Source organism: Patagioenas fasciata, chromosome 3 (assembly GCF_037038585.1).
Source record: "Patagioenas fasciata isolate bPatFas1 chromosome 3, bPatFas1.hap1, whole genome shotgun sequence".
In the NCBI taxonomy this organism is placed as follows: Eukaryota; Metazoa; Chordata; class Aves; order Columbiformes; family Columbidae; genus Patagioenas; species Patagioenas fasciata.
In genome coordinates this window covers 16921250-16938057 of record NC_092522.1, presented here as the reverse complement: position 1 = coordinate 16938057, position 16808 = coordinate 16921250, and the positions used below count along the sequence as shown (strand labels likewise).

Sequence of the window (16808 nt, the reverse complement as noted above, 5' to 3'; positions counted from 1 at the left end):
CGACTCGAACATTTCCTTAAGCTATGTAGGAAGCAAAGAGCCCATCTTAAAGGACAACATCAAAATAACTAAATATTACAAAATTCTCAGAGGCATAGTTTTCAAGTTAGGTGTATATCACAATAGATGCAGCATCAGTAACTGCTTTTTTTTTTTAATTTTTTCATGCAAATACAAATAAAATGGAAAGGCAAGTTCCACTCTTAAACACAAGCAACAAAAAAGATGAAAGTCCCCACTCATTGCTTCTGAATTCCTGTGGTGCCATACACTTAGGCTGCTATTTTTCCATGTCCAATAAATATGTTTCTGCTTTTCTGATAGGAGAAAAATCAGAAGGAAATTTTATTGACTTGGATTACTGTGCATACTTGCATGGTTTAAGATTTACAAAATCCACTAGCATGACTCAAGTATCACAATGGGTAATATGTGACTGAATAGCAGAGATTGTTTAATCAGTCCCTTTTACAAACTTGAATGATGTAGGTATTTATAATGTGCAAGAAAGACCCTACTTACATAAAGACTCCAATGATATTTAAAACTAGAGAATGGGATCCAGCTGATGATAGATCTTTCTTATATCATCTCATGATAGTCTTAAAAATTAAGTGACCTCCAGCTATTGGTTTATAATTTCCATTTTCACGTGTCTGTCCTCTGATAAGGAAAAATGGGAGGAAAAGCAAACTCAAAATCAGCCAAACTAATAAACTGTGTTCCTGGAAACTTCCTGATGAAATTCCACTGGTTTTCTAGGGATGATGTCATGTAAAGCATCTGTTGACCCCATTATAGATACTCACCTGAAATTCATTGTGCTTAGACACAGCAGTGTGTGTAGCCTGGGAAGAAGATGTAGTGTCTCACTAGCCTCTCCACCTCTTGTCCCTAGACCTTCCATGTTAAGAGTCTGATTTTACAAATGTTAAAATGTAAAAACAATTTTACAAATATAAAATGTAAGCTTGTTGCTACATAGCAATCAACAGAATCCAAACTTTTTTGCATCACTTTTGTCACTCCTGTATGATTCAGGAAAGATAATGTCCTTTCTAAGAGGGCTGCAGAGCTTTTTTTTTTTTACTAGCATTAGGGCCCAATTCTCACATTTTTATTAATAATGAATGTTATCATTGCACCACAAGACCATAATTCATCCTAAAGCTTTTCATCATGGTTGTCCCCTAGACACCCATTGTACAAATGCTGACACGTGTATGTGAACATTTTTGTTGTCACCTTTGGGAAAAAAGAGTCAGGATAAGCTTATAAAGAAAATTACAATACTGAGATACAGATCTTCACCCATGTCTGCTCACTAATTCTGTGATTTTCTATATACTTCTTAAAAAGAAAGTACATATAATTTACAATATATACATGTAATCTTTCTGAGGGCATCTTCTCTTAACAGAAATACCTCCTTTGATGGAAGTGTCATAATAAATCTTTTGGGAAGGGAAGGGAAGGGAAGGGAAGGGAAGGGAAGGGAAGGGAAGGGAAGGGAAGGGAAGGGAAGGGAAGGGAAGGGAAGGGAAGGGAAGGGAAGGGAAGGGAAGGGAAGGGAAGGGAAGGGAAGGGAAGGGAAGGGAAGGGAAGGGAAGGGAAGGGAAGGGAAGGGAAGGGAAGCTCATTCTGTATCAGAAATTAAGATGTAATTCTGAAACTTTGGAACTATGACATGCATCTCCAACTGCATAGTGTAATGTCAGTGACCTCCATAATGGCTGTACATGTTCTCTTAATTACAAAAAGACATTGCTGTGGGAAGTGTCAGTCTAGTTTATCTGCCTTTAGGAAATACAAACCCTCTTCTCTAGATAAAATCAAGAAGTCAAACCATTTCAAGAACTTGTGCACTGTGCCACAGACTAAAATCAATCTGCAACTTGCACACCAATGTAGCATACATGCAAAATATACTGTTTAACAGTTTGCAGTGGTAGCAACTGCAAAAGTGATTCAACTGAATACACTGCCCACTTTTTTTTGTGAAAGATTCTTCCATAAATTACCAAGTCCTTTAAATGTAAAGTGAAAGCTGTCATATACCTTTACTCTTATAGCAGGTTTCATAAGCATGTATGAAATTATAAATAATTAGAATGATGATGATGGTAAAAAATACCAAAATTTAAGAACAGTCTGTTCTCTATGGATATTCCCAGATGAATACCACAGTCTGAATCAGCAGGTTATTTAATTTGCCCTAGATCTTCTCTGTTTTCATATTCTCACTCAAATAATAAATTCAGAATCAGCAGGTTATTAGGTTTGCCCTAATTCTAAACTTGAGTCAATGGGACTTCAAATTGATTCCAATGAAAACAGAACCAGCTTTTTTCAGCTATCTATGAGGCAACAAATTTGTTGCATATTAAGGCCTAGCTAAATAGTTCTAGGTTCATAAACAATTCCATGGAATTAAAGAAATCCCAAATCCTATTATACAATCCTGTTCTTACAGAAAGCTGCCAGCATACCTCTGTCTTTTATTTCTTTACAAATTCAAACAAAGCATGACTGAGGTCACCTCCCGGCTTCACCTCCAAATTTCTCATTGAAAATGAAAGAGAAAGAAACTTCAAAAATTATATGATCATTGACTGGGAGACAGACTTCTTCACTATCCTCAGACACTAAATCTTAGATCCTTTTACAGTAATAAGGATGGCTTTGGTACAGCTGTTGTAATGTTGCAAAGGAGAACTGTTACGACCAGGAGAAGAGCTGAACTGTCACGGGAAAAGTAGACAGTGGATAAACTACATCATTTCTAACATCTAGTCAGACTAATAGAAAGCATGTCACGGCAGACCAGTTATTCACAAGGAAAAACACATTATTCTGAACACCCAGCTATGGACAGATAGGCAGTAAGAATGATGGCAACTTCAAAGCCAGCTGGTAAGTATCAGTTCTGTAGACTGAAGAGAGGTTGCACTACAGTAAAGGGAGCTTCAAGTCTCCACTACCCCTATTAGATCCCTTATAGAAATTCTGATCTTTCAAGTGCCTGAGGGCCAGGCAGAAAATCCTACCAAAAATCTTGTATAGATTGTTATTCGTTTAACTCTACAGGTGGAGAAACCAAACTGGAGAAGTGGTGTAAACTGGTTAGGGTCACTGAGAAAACAATGCTATATCAAAATCATGCGCTTTTTCCTACTTTGTTCATTACAGGTATTTTGTGCACTGAAGTGCTCGTTGGTTCTGCTGACCCAAGAGAATGGCTAGATGTTAGCATGAACCCACCATATACAATTAATTTTCAGTTTGGCACAGGAGAACCTGAGCTGAAAGACTGAGTTCTGTATCTATGACAATATAATCCAGGCAGATAAAGTGCTTCTGATACCCTCAGATAACATTACCACAGTACAGAAGGAGCAGGTATCATTTGAGAAAGTGTACATCTTTGTGGGAAAAACCTAAATTGTTTTGTAAAAGATTAAAATATGAGCCCAGGTCAGAGTAGAATTCAATAAAGGCACCAAAGTATTATGTACCTTGACACTGACAGTCAATGCTATATACAGCAACACAATTAAAGGTATGTTTGTCACGTTCTACTACATCATTTCCTGAAAGAAGTATACTTTGGTCTTTACCTTTTACACCTCAGTTACAACAAGGTACATAACACCTCAGAATGCCCTTTACTATTCTGTAAAATCATGTGTTTATGAAGGCATACAATTTTCAACTACAGCGCAATAAACTAGTATTTTTCCAGGAGCTGGTATGGTTTCAAGTTTTCGGAAAGGAACACCAAGCTTTCTGGATGACAAAACATCATGTTAATTTCAACAAGAGAACCTATCTGTTTTAAATCACCAACCAATTTTGATATGTTTATTAAAAAAAGCATAAAACCTCAAAGCTGCATATGTTAACACTAGCCTCTACATAAAACTATTTCTATCAGGAACTGGTGTTACTTGCCAGTCTGTTTCCTCATTCCCATCCATCAGCTCAGTAATGATGATGGAATAAAATCATATGTTCTGTAATCCAGTGTTTTCCCACAACTCTTTGACTAGCATCTACTGTTAAAAGACTCAATGGAGCCAACCTGCAGCTCAGAAAAAAAGATGAAGTGCATTTGGTTCAAAATGTCTGTAAGCCCTGAAGTGTAATTACATTCAAATATAGACAATTTCATTATATACTTTTGAAATTCTGAATGAATGACTAATCTGACACAAGGTCCTATGCTGCTAGGCATAAAATTTTCAAGTGTATTAGCATTCTGTAGTTTGAAATATAGATTTAAATTGACATGAACCCTGCGTCTCAGCTAGGCACAAAAGGAAGCAACAACTTCACTGTATAAAATACTATTCATCTGGGGTACTAAGATGTATGCTATATGCATAAGTGGTCTTTGTAAGTATTTCAGTATCAGCATTTTGAAAGGATTAGCAATATTCGACAAGTAGCCTTCTTAGAAGATAATATAGACTACCAATTCCTAATTACCCGTGACACAGTATTTAAACTGTTGTGATTTTACAGGAGTTTGATATTGACATCATTATCCTATAATGCTGAATCCTGGCAAACAAAATAATATATCAAATTTCATTGGGGAAATGATGCAAAATTCTGCTTTAAACTGACATATTCTGTTTTCATACAACTAAATGTGAAGAGCACAGATTTAATACAGTTTTGAAGGACTCTGGGATTATCTGACTATCTGCCCACAAGATTCTACCCTGACAGCAAAGTGTCCATTTAAAAACATTGAATAGAATTAAAACATTTATTGCTAAATTAATTACTTGTAAATACAACAGAACCTTAGTGTGATCTCTAGTGGATCTCTAGCCCTCCTCCTAAATTAATGTCATCCCAGTGGCCATTGACCTGACAACAAATTCAGCATCCAGATGAAATACAGATCATGTAATAGAGATGCATATTATAGATAAAGATTGTGAAGTGTAAATCAAAACAAAAGTTTTGTTCACAGTATTTACTACCCCAACCTATACTCAGTTAACTATTCAAGAGGGATAACAACCATGGTGGTGACTGTTAACAATGACTATAGGTAATGAGTTCAAGAGCATTGCTTTGTGCTCAAATGCGTATCTTGCTAAAGACAATTAAAACCAAAATATGTTTATGTGTTTTATTCAAGGCATAAAAGAATTGAATGAATTAAAATATGAAAAGTTTAAAAAAGATATAAATATTGGATGACTTTTTAAAAAGTTAACATGAATAAGCAAATACGCACAACCAATGTAATATATTGATGTAATATATTCAGAACCCAAACAAACAAATCTAAATGCTGGCTAGCCTGAGACATCTGGAATTCCTTAAAAAAATCACTTTCACAGTTCAAACCATATCTGGCATCAACTTCTGAATATCTCACAAGAAAGAATATCTCTTACAGTAAAGAGCTGAATGAAGAGTCCTCATTTTTGCCACAAAACAGAAACTCAGTGGAACAGTTAAAATAAAACATGTTCTAAACAGGAAGACTTTGAATAACGTGCTTATATGAGGCAAGCAGGCCAGCTATATTTTAAAAAGATAAATTATCCTGTATGCAGTTTTTTCAAGCAGCTACAGATACAGAAAAGCAGAAGGGCATGGAGTGACAAGAAGCTGGGGTCAGTGAGAAACTTCTCCCAAGCCAAAGTATGTTTCGTGGTTTTTATTTCCTCCTTCAGAGGTATCATCTGTCTACTTTCTCAAATAGGATCCTAGACACAGTTACTTTCACATAAATGAGAATAAAAATAAAATTACATAGAGATTTGGGCTAAAGTCAGAGAGTCACTTTTGTATTAATTTAATATTTAAAATAGTTTATTTGTTTTGAAATGTGAACATAAGGAGCAAATGAGAAGAGGAATATGGAGGTTCACTGATATGAATCATGTATTTCCCTCCCTTCTAGGGCCCTGACAGGATTCATTAAAAATTTCATTTTAAAGATCAGTCTGTTTAATGAACAGCTCTCCCTATCACAGAATCATACCTTACCAATTTGATTCATTTCAAGGAATAATATAATTTTCACTGAATAGAAGATTGTGATGTATGTCAAAAAATTATCAGAAAATTGATATGGCAATCAGGGCTTATTTTAATGCTAGTCTTATTCCTAACAAAATTTATCATAATTTTGTGTATTTTTCCTTCTACCCAGTCACTATTATTATGTGAAAAATATTCCCTTGCCTGTTTCAGTGCTAAACAGAGATTTTATTTTCTCTTTTAGAAGGCTCTGGTACTGTCTTTACTCAGAAGCACACAGACTAATTGACCACAGAACTGCTACAGATCATATTTTTCTGTGCTGTATACTGCATGCCCTTGATACTCAAGAATTCTAGTCCTTTTTCTGTGATTTCATGCCAAGTTCCCACTGAAGAGGGTTTAGATCCTATTCGCAAAGATCATGACTGAACGCAATAAATCTGATTCTTTCCTAGTTTACACTGTTTCTACACTAGTGTAGGAGAGATAACATAAATTAAGCTATTCCTGGTTTAGACAGGTACAAGAACAGTTAAGCCTAATGGGAAAAACTTAAATTACTGTGGGTTTTCCAAAACAAATAAATTTGGTTAAACTTCTCATAATTTTACTTCAGGAAAAATGAACAAGATTTTCAAATATGAGAATCTGGAGAGGGGAAAAACCAAACCAAACCACCGTAGATTTTTCCTGAAAATAATTTAAGTCCTATCAAAAATTGCATCCTAGGGACTGAAACACTGATTCTAAAGCATTTTTTCTAGTCTCTCAAATGTCCAAGTCAGGATAGAAGATTTTGGAAATATTTTCTTTGTTGTTATTGTTAGTGATTTCTAAAGTCCTCATTATACTGTGGACGCTTTGCCCTACCAGACTGCAGAGATGCAGTAGCACACTAAATCCAAGCCAAAAAAAAAAATCCAAGGAAAACAGAATTTAATGACCACCTCTCACTTTTAAAGACAAGGTATCAACTAGAACACGTGGTGACAATTTTAGACAAACATGGGAAGTCGGGAGATTTTTTTCATCTAAACCATTTTTAGTCAAAAAAGAGTGAAAACTCAGGACCCCTCCAGATCACTGCAGTCTGAGATGATCCTGCATCCTTCAGCACTGGCAATCTCTCACTAAGGTTTGTGGGAATTTAACACATTCCAGGAACAAAAGATCAAAACTCAACAGCATAATTGCTATGTTGGCTAAGAAGAACTAAACAATAGCCAAGGTTTCTTTCTTTGGCAGACATAATGGTTTCACTTGTTCTTCTGGCTTTTCTATTTCTCAGAAGATTAAATAATTAATAAAATAGTTCAATATCTTTGGTAGCACATACCAGTAACTACTAATCCCTTCATCAGTGTGAATTTCAGTTACTACCTTTCCTCAATCAACAGATATAAACTGTAGGACTAGTTCTATTTATGTTGCTATCAGTGGAAATGTTGCCTCTGGTTTCAACAAAATCAGAATCTGAATACTTTATGATCCTTTGTTGAAAGAGTATGCTAGAAGTATAAGTCTTACTATTATTTTGTAAGGCTTCTCAGTGGTCAAGTGACATGTGAGGGGAATTTTGATCCCACTGAGGTCCATTGAAAAACCACTAGTATTTGAATGAAGCCAACATTTTACCCTCATTTGGGGGATTCTAAATACTATTTTGAGTTTAATTTTCTTATAAATTATATACAATTTATATATGCTATATGTAAACATATATATATTTCATGAACATTCAATCTAAGCATAAAAATGCTCCTTGAAAATAGCTATTAATCCTATTGTTACGTAAAGCTAAGATTTTCTCTGACTTCATATTACATGCAATTATATGAACTTTTTCATATCAGTATTACATGTTCAAATCAGTTTCAAATAAATAAACTACGTTTAATGCAAAGGGCATATAAATGTATAATAATATATAAATGTCCATTATTGCTTTAACCAAGCTGCTACCCCGTATAACTTTCTTTCGGGCTTATCATAGGGCCTAAAACATGCTAAGGCAACTTAGTATTTTACATACACCTACATATCATGTAGTAGCACATATTAAAAATTTATACCCAAATACAAAACCCATTTATATGATCCTACCAAATATAAAAAATATTTCATTTTACAGTCTCTGGGATTGTGTATTTTCTGAAACCATCATTTGCTCTTATTAAAAAGTATTTTTTAATGTTAATAGGGTTTGACTTTTTTAATGAATGGTGAATGAGGGATATACAGCTGATAAACAGGATGCAGAATGACTGTAGCATTTTGAGTATTGACACTAAGGACAGAAGGAGTTACATAATAAAGCACAGTCACAAATGATGCTTTGTTTCTTATGATGAGTAAAATCTGATAGAAATGATAAAGGCAAATTACTCAGCCATAGATGTAGCCACTTGGTGAGGATCGTCATTTGGCCTCTATAATATCTTAGTTAGATTTACCTTTTATATTTTAAACCTAGGTTTTGCTCTCCAATTTTGACATTAATATTATATTTTCTTTTGATACATTTGCTCTTATTTCACTCATATACCATTACGTCCTGCTCTAGCTACACCACATATGTACTCTCTATGCTTAAGGAGCTACAAGCAATGGTACATTTACTAGCAAAATAATAGAGTCCCACATGTATCTGCAAAGTAAACGTTCACACTCCTTCCATTTGCCAAAAACAATGGGCACTAAATATTTATCATATTTTACCAAGAGATTTATTTGCAGATGGTATTCAGGAAAATGCTGTTTTCTTAGCTCCCTATTCCTCAGTAATACTATTCAGTAATTTTGTGGTCTTCAAGCATGTACTTCCCAGTTGCCCCTTTGTATTCTCCCTGTCTGACTGGCATGGTGAATTGCTAAATACATTGCAAAGCAGTACTGTTCACATCTGTGTAAAAACATAATCCTCTGTTTAATCCCCCTCCTCCTTGGCAACAATGTAAGAAATTCAACAGTAAATCACTGATTTTATTTCAACAATGTAGCAGAGGCAAATATAAAAGACAAAGACTCTGGGCCTCCCTTACCCTAAAAAAATAAACCCAGGTCATCTTTGCACTTAATCTGCTAAAATTCTCCCCAGAGTTGCCTTCTGTGCTCCTAAAATTAATTGTCACCAGCTGCTTGTGACAAGCATACCCATCTCCTCCCTTGACTGCAGCCGAGCATGATGCTGACCAACCCTCCCGCCTGGGTGGCACCCACCACCCACCTTTCCTTTGCCCAGGACAACCCCAAATCACACCCCACCTCTGGAAGATGCTCAAATAACATCTTCCTCCTCCTCCTCCTCCTCTAGCCCAGCCTCACAGAAAACACAGGAGTGATGGCACCATGGTCGGCCACAGACACATATGGAGGGCAGAGAGGGGAAGGCGGGGAAGACGGGAGCCAGGGACGCAGCGGGGAGGGAAGGGGAGGGAGATCCACTCGTACAGATGAAACTCCATGCAGGCCTGGTCTCCTACCCATCCCCTCCACGGAGCGATAGGGAGGGGCCAGTGGGGCAAGCTGAAATGGCACCTTACCTTCACTGCAGTCCTTCCCCCGAAAGCCCGTTTGGGAGCAATCGCAGACGGCCTGGTCATTGAGCACCGAGCAGACACCCCCGTTGAGGCAGACGTCCTCCCTGGCGCACAGGCGGCTCTGCTCATCGTCCAGCCGCACCTCCTGGCTTTCCACCGGTGTCGCCTGCGTGTAGTTGACCCGGACATCCGTTATCCAGCCCTTGAAAGGCTCCCGGTCCTTGACAGAGGAGAGTGTCAGCTTCAGCGTCGCCGACCGCAGCTCTGGCGGGAGCCCCCCTAAGAAGAGGCCACTGAAGACAGTCATGTCCCGCCGCTTGGACTTCACCTCCACCCACTTGGCCTCGGCCCGGTCGATGATCAGTGTTGTGTTCTTGAAGTGGCGGCGGATGACAACAGCATGCCAGAGGTTGTCGTTGACCGCTGTGTCGGAGAGCAGGGTGGCAGGCTCAGCACAGAAGATGGAGAAGCTGAGCTGCAGCCTCCCACCCTGGGTGAGGATGAGCTCCAGGAAGTCGCAGAAGCCCTCATCGTCAAAGTAGAGCACCAGCCCACTGGAGCTGCGTGTCTTCATGTTGAAGCTCATCTCGCTCTCACAGCAGGCATTCCACTTGGGGAAGCGGGTCCATTGGCCCTCTGCCCCCGGGAACTCCATCCCACTGCCCAGCTCGGCCCAGCAGCCCAGCAGCAGGGCCAACCAGAGCAGCAGGCAGCCCCCGCGCCGCACCAGCGCCGCCCCCATCCTGCGCGGCCTGGGGCGGGGGAGAGGGGCGGCAGGGCCGGCAGGGGGCGGCACTGGGGCCCCGGCGGCAGACAGGGTAAAATCTTGCCGGGCACCGGCCGCGCTGGGAGGTTTGGGCACGCTCACCCCCGCCCCGGGAGCGGGGGTCACTGTGGGGGACTCCCCGGGGCGGGGGGCTTCGGTTGCCCTGCAAGAGGGGGTTGTGCGTGGGGAGGTGCCAGGGGCCACCAGAGAGGTCCTGCAGCAGGGGAAAGGCACCGTTGGGTCTCTTCACTGGTGGGCCAGGCTTCCCAAAAGATGTCTGGGAGCAGGTGAGTCAGCAGAAATTTTCCCCAAAGCCAACATTACCAAACCGGGAGAAAAACCAAGATTGGTGGCAAAACCTTTCTCCAAGTGGATCCACCAGCTTGGCAAGATTGTAGCAATATCCCAGTGCGTGTGCGCTTCTTTTTACATCCTCTCCATCAGCTGTAGTTTCCCAGGAAGCCAATTACCAATCCCAGCGCTGCCTCCCTAGGACGGATCCTCTTGTCAGATCATGGACTGTCTGCCATGGTGCTAGAGCAGCGTCAGCAGATGACAGGACTCATCGCTCATGGTTTCCTGAGCTGCCTCAATCCCAATGGGGTTGAAACCCAGAAGCTGTCAAACAGCCGAGTGGCTACTTGACATGCAAAGCCTGACAGCTCCACTTCTGTTTGCTTGCAAAAGGCCAAGGCTAAGATCCAGGGGGCTGATTTTCCTCTATTGTTTTTGTTTCTAATCTGGAAAGAATTGAAACAGAAAAATGAGAAATGACGACTAATAACACGTTAAATCATAAAGCTGATCAATAGTGGATGTTTGTGATTAATTTTTCATTTCAACTGCTGTTCGGCATTAGGAAAATGAACTGGTGCTGTAATTCTGGAGTTACTGGGAAATCATAATAACTTGCAGCACTCAACCTGAATCTTAATGTATATGCTTATACTAAATTACATCTTATGGTATAATCTATATGTAAACTACTTACCTATCCAAAACTTTCAAATATTTTACTAGCATATTTTATTATGACAAGGCTGATGTTAAAAAGAAGAGGTCGTATTTATCCTGCAATTTGTTTTATTGCAATTTATTACTGGATATACCAGCACCTGTGAAGCTATACGGTCCTATTACTGCAGATTATGCTACCAAGCCCAGTTCTAGTTCTTTCCAATGCAGGTCAAAAACATATAAAGTAGACAGAGCTCCCAGCAGGAACTGGGAGGCTTCGCTGTACATAGCACACCTACTGGTTTATTTTCACAGGGTGAGGAAGAATTGCAGTGGTTTCTTAGAAGGCTTTTTGAAAATTTCAAACCGCATTTTTCTCTGCCACCTGGTTTCTTTCGCTGCTGATATTCTCTGTTATGGCAGGGAAAATCCAATTCAACTCAGCTCTGATGTTGACATTATTCACAATGCAGATCAGCTAATCCCAGGTGTTAGTCTTCTGAAATGGGTTGCAGTATTTTATGTATGTTTACTCAGCTGCCCTTATTTAAGAGGACAACTCCTCATTTTAAAAATAATATATATGTCACAGTTCACTCTCTTCCTCTGAAGAGGTCTCTGCATTCAAAGCATTTCAGCAGAGAGGCTCCCCTCTCTGTTTTTCTTACCCCAAGTTGTTGTATCTTATCTGGAAGGTGTGTATTAGCAGATCTCCCCTGATGGAGGAGAAGATCTCCGACATCTCCCTCACCCACTGCTTCTCCTTTACCTCTCTCCCATTTTTTAGCCAGCAGCACTTAAGCAGGCAGCATATCATGTCCAGAGCCACTGCCAAGCCCATTGGGCTGGTGTGTGTGGGGAGAAGGGGCAGAAACGAGCCTGCCAAGACAAAAACCTGCTTTAAAGCAGGCATACACCTCAGCTGCCTGCACCTGACACGTTCAGAGCTGCTAAGTCACCTCCTACTCTGTATTTAATTTCATTCCTCTAAATGTCAACACGTTTATTTTTATTGTCACACTCGAGGTGGGCAAGAGCAGCAAAACGGAGGCAAGGAGAATCCCCAAACTTCCCGAGGCCAGCCGTTCCCAACCACCGGCGGGCAGCGGAGGGCCTCCGGGTTCTCTCCCCGCGCCCTCTTCCCCCCACCCCCAGCAAGAGCCACTTCTCGCAATGCCGCTACCAGCAGAGGGATCTCCGGCAGCCCCTCTGCAAAACAAGGTGGCCGGGAAGGGCCCGTGGCGGGAGCCCCCGGTCCGTCCTCGCTTCTCCGGAGCCGGCAGCCCCGTTCCTAATTAGGGCCTTTTTGGGTAGGGTGGTGGTTGCAAGCAGGGGCGACGCTCGCTTGCGGCACCGCGCCCAGCCACCGCACCGGCTTCGGCACCCGGAACGGCTCCGCCCTGCGCGGCCCGACGGGACGGCGGCGGCGGCCGGTCCCCGCGCCCGCCGGCAGAAGGAGCAGCCCCGCCACTGTCCCCGCCGGCCGCCCGCCCCGCGGCCGCTGTACCGGTGCGGGAGGCGGGGGGCTAGGCACGACTGGGAGCCCATGTGGGTGCACCGAGAGCGGGGAGGTGATGTGCGGTGGCCGCGCGTCCCCACTGCGGTGGAGGGGAAGGGGGCGACGAAGGAGCCGATTTGGGGTGCGTGGGGGGGGTGCGGTGAGGCGGGTGCTGGCGTGAGACACAGCGTGCGTGCCCGCGGGCGGCGTGAGAAATGACTTGGAGGTGTGTGTGTGGAGAGGAGGGTGCGGGGGGGGGTGAGGGGGGAGCTGCACGTCGGAATGTGGGGAGAGAATACGCGGGGACGGGGCGGGGTGCGTGTGTGTGTTCACGAGGGTTACCGGGGAGCTGCGGCTAGGCAGTATCCATGCTGCGCGCCTCGGGGGAAGCAGCGGGTGTGGAGGAAATGCGGGAGGGGCCGCGCGGAGGGGCGCAAGGTGCGCGGGGCGGGCGTCGCGGCGACGTGAGCGCCGGGAGCCAGTCCTTCCGCAGGAGCGCACGGCGGCAGGAGGGAAGGGTCTGCGCAGGGAGCGCCGCTGTGGATGGGGCGCAGGGGCGGGAGGACACCAGGAGCCCGCGGTGTGTGCCGATGGGGTGCGCGGGAGCCGGGCAAGGACACGCGTGTGAGGGTGAGCGTGTGTGTGCGCCCGCCGTGCGTGCCAGAGCGATCCCTACAGGTGTCCTCGGAGAGGCGCCGAGCGGGGATCCCACCTCCAGAGCATCCCTGCCCGCTGCCTGCCTCCGTCTGCGGCGCCTGCCTTCCCTCTCACTCACACACACAGCAGCAGCGAAAAATAGGGGGAAGAAAGGAGAAAAAAAGGGGGAAAAATGAAAGAAAAGAAAAAAAGGAGATGAGAAAACTGAAAAAGAAAGACCCAAGAAAAAAAACCCAAACAATTGCTTATTTATTACTGCCGGTATAATTCACATACTGTCAATAAACAGCACAGTCTTGTCTAGTCATTTCCAAAGCAGAGGGACACTTCCATTCTCAAAAGAGGACAATTTAACATGTATGTATCTCAAATGGGCTCTTAAGTATCAGGCATCCCTCCCAGCACTGTATATATGTATACACACATATGTAGCGAGAAACATACACAAACATAAATGCAGCTATTGCATTCAGTGCCTCACCAGTGAATTAAGATGCTTCCCTCACCCCTCTACAATCTTTTTTTTTTCCTTCAAAAATTATGATTTAGTCACAGGTGCTCCAATTGAGCCTTTTCAAATTAGAAAAAGAGAGAGACACCCATAGGTCAATAAATCCTTAATAAATGCCAGGTCGGTTGGCATGCACAATCCTTGGCAGAATCCTTATTGTATAAAATACACAGCATTGTCTCTGGGTGTGGGGAAGACCAGAGAGTTCACAAATTACCAGACGAAATAAAAGGATCTGAAAAACAACCTTGCTGCAGCCAAAGGGAGAAGCACTCTAATTCAAAAGCAGACTTTACCAGCATCATTGATCTTTTCCTTTCATTTCTACGTATTTTCTAGAATCAAAGTATTTCCTAAACGGCTGGAATGATCGATTTTGCTATCCTCCCAATCTGCAGATGCATTTATTTTAATATGCTTATGATATAATTTCTATCCCTTCAAAAATGCATACCATCAGCAGGAACCTGAACAGTTTCAAGCACATTATCAAGGAAGCCGAGTGCCCTCTTTCTCACAATAGAAAACGTCCCAAATTATCAATGCACTTCCTGCACAAATCCCTCGCCTCTTCCAGACCGCCACTGATAAATAACAATAATACTGCGATATTCATTCCCATCGCTGCCCCGGCTTCGCGTTTCACCAGGGCAGCTCACGCCAGGGAAAACATGCAGCAGATCGATTTTATTCCCTAAGTCTCATGGAGCCCCCCCCCTCCGCTCGCCTTTGCAAGGGATAATAAATTACCGCATCCAACCTTTAACTTCTACCTTCGCTCCACCATCTCATCTCCTCTCCTTGCCACCTACGTCTCCACAACGAGCACACAAACCTCTCGCGCCTCCTCCTCCTCCTCCTCCTCCTCCGCGGCCGCCGGCTCTGCCGCGGCAAAGCGGGGCTCGTCCCCCGCGCCGCCGCTCCGCCCGCGCTGCGGACGCGCCTTACCTGCGCGGGGTGCCGCGGGCCAGGGCAGGCGCGGCTGCCGGGGCTGCCTCTGCCGCTCGCCGACGGAGCGGGCGCTGCTGCGGGTGCGCGGCGGCGGCAGCGGGCGGGGGCTGCCGCCGGGAGCGGGGGGGCGGTGCCGCCGCGTGACGCCGCCGCGCCCGTCTGCCCGCCGGGGGCGGCACCGCGCTCGCTGCAGCCCCGCATCCCACCCCCCGGCCCCGCCCCGCCGGCCCCGGGTCCGCCGGCCTCCCCCGGGCCCGCCGCCGCAGAGGGGCACGGGGCGGGGGAGCGTCCCGGGAGAAGGCCGCGTCTGCAGGGACCGTCATGGAGAGGAGCCTCTGAGGGCAGTGCTGGGGCGGGGGTCGCGATAGGGAGGCCCCGGTGCGTTGGCTGAGCAAGGCCGGGATTGGTGGGCGTGCACGCTGCTGCCGTCTGATGGCTGGGGAGTTCGCGCATCTTCAAAGGATGAGATCGTGAAACACCGAGAGGGCTGTTGGGCACGTCTGCCAGCTCCCCAGCTAAAACTCTTATTTCCTTGCATTTTTTTTTTCTTCGTGTGTGTATGTGTTTGTTGTTGATGATGTTGTTATTTTTTATCCCCAGAAACGAAGCTTGCTGGATTCTGCACAGCCTGTTGGAAAACGGAAGTACAGACTTGTGACCAGAGTGCACCCAAGGAGTAGATCTACAATCGCAGAAGTGTTTGGGAAAGCCTGGCCACTTTTTGGTGTAGTGCTAAAGCTGTCTGACTGTATGTTGCCTCTCAATGGTCACAAACTATTAGGGAAATTGTTGGTTTCTTGAGATTGTTTGGTTTAGCTGCATGGAAAGTATTTGATCATGCCCAACATACTCAGTTTTGTCTATCAACCAGCCTTTTAACTTTGTACTCAGAAAGGTGATGCAGTGGTTGTAAGTGATTTGCATGTAGCCTTAGCCAAAGTTCTGGCAGGTTTTGAAAATATGTAGTGATGTTTGTCACATCGAGAGTTGCAAGAGGCCTCCAGTACTGAGCATCCCAGAATTTTTTGAGAATGGTCTGTGCAACTACACTTTTTTTTTTTTTTTTTTGGTCAGGGTGTGGACATAGCAACTTACTTTTGAACTGAAACTTCAGAAATAACTGCAATCCCAGAGGAGTTAGCCCTATTTTTTTTTTTTTTAAATGAAACAGGCTTCCTCACAGATTACAAGTTTGATGAGGTAACCAAGCAACATGTTAAGTAACAAGAATAAAAGCTTGCTAGATAGGCAACGTATCTTCAGTACTTACAGCATAATCAGACATCCCTTTTGTTCAGCCAGATGATACCCATATCAAGTTATTTTAAAATAACGTGAGAACTTCCCTTGACAATTCTCGTAACTGGACCCGTTCAAACAGAGCAAGGAGCAAGTATCTCTTCTGCTATGAAAAGCAGATAAATTCTAGGCTGCAATATAATAAAGGAGCAAAATTGTAACCTGATGGAAGTTAGTATTGTATGTGTGTGTGTTTATATATATAATGTGAAAATTAGTATTTTCTGACTGTGGTCTTATTGTGCTCATGGTGAGCACCTGGTAAAGCTTCTTATCCTCTTTAGCTGGGGAGTGTCAAAGCCAAAGCCCAATCCACCCTGGATTTGCTGTCACAGGTGGAAGATTCTTCCATCTTCAAACTGATGGACAGCTCAGTTATTCTAGCAGTAGCCAGAGGATGTTCATGCTTCTCTAAATCTCTAGCAAGAAGCCTGCCACAGTGAGAGAAAGGCTGGGAAGAACCTACATAGAAATAAAGCAATGAGACTTTAAGTGAACTGGGAAGATACAGGGAGATTCAGGGAGAATATAATTTCATTAATTATTGGTAGGTTTTGGTTGAGTTTTAGAAGAGTGTATTAATTTTGTCATTCTCTGTCAATTGTTGCAGCATACGGT

General features: G+C 43.4%; 1 protein-coding gene across 32 annotated transcripts in view; it reads right to left on the bottom strand.

Moving 5' to 3' along the window:
- NRXN1 (neurexin 1) overlaps positions 1 to 15016 on the bottom strand; it is a 731497-nt gene extending 716481 nt beyond the window's left edge. For 31 of the 32 annotated variants that reach the window (XM_071805868.1, XM_071805870.1, XM_071805881.1 and 28 more), the window contains exons 1-2: positions 14889 to 15016; positions 9555 to 11057 (exon numbers count right to left, since the gene is read on the bottom strand). In XM_071805868.1, coding sequence (XP_071661969.1) covers positions 9555 to 10293 — 739 coding nt within the window. In that variant the 5' untranslated portion in view covers positions 10294 to 11057; positions 14889 to 15016. Of the gene's footprint in view, positions 1 to 9554; positions 11058 to 14700; positions 14716 to 14888 lie in introns of those variants that run through there. The other variant, XM_071805869.1, reaches the window with a different exon arrangement.
- Between the last annotated feature and the right edge of the window lie 1792 nt (positions 15017 to 16808).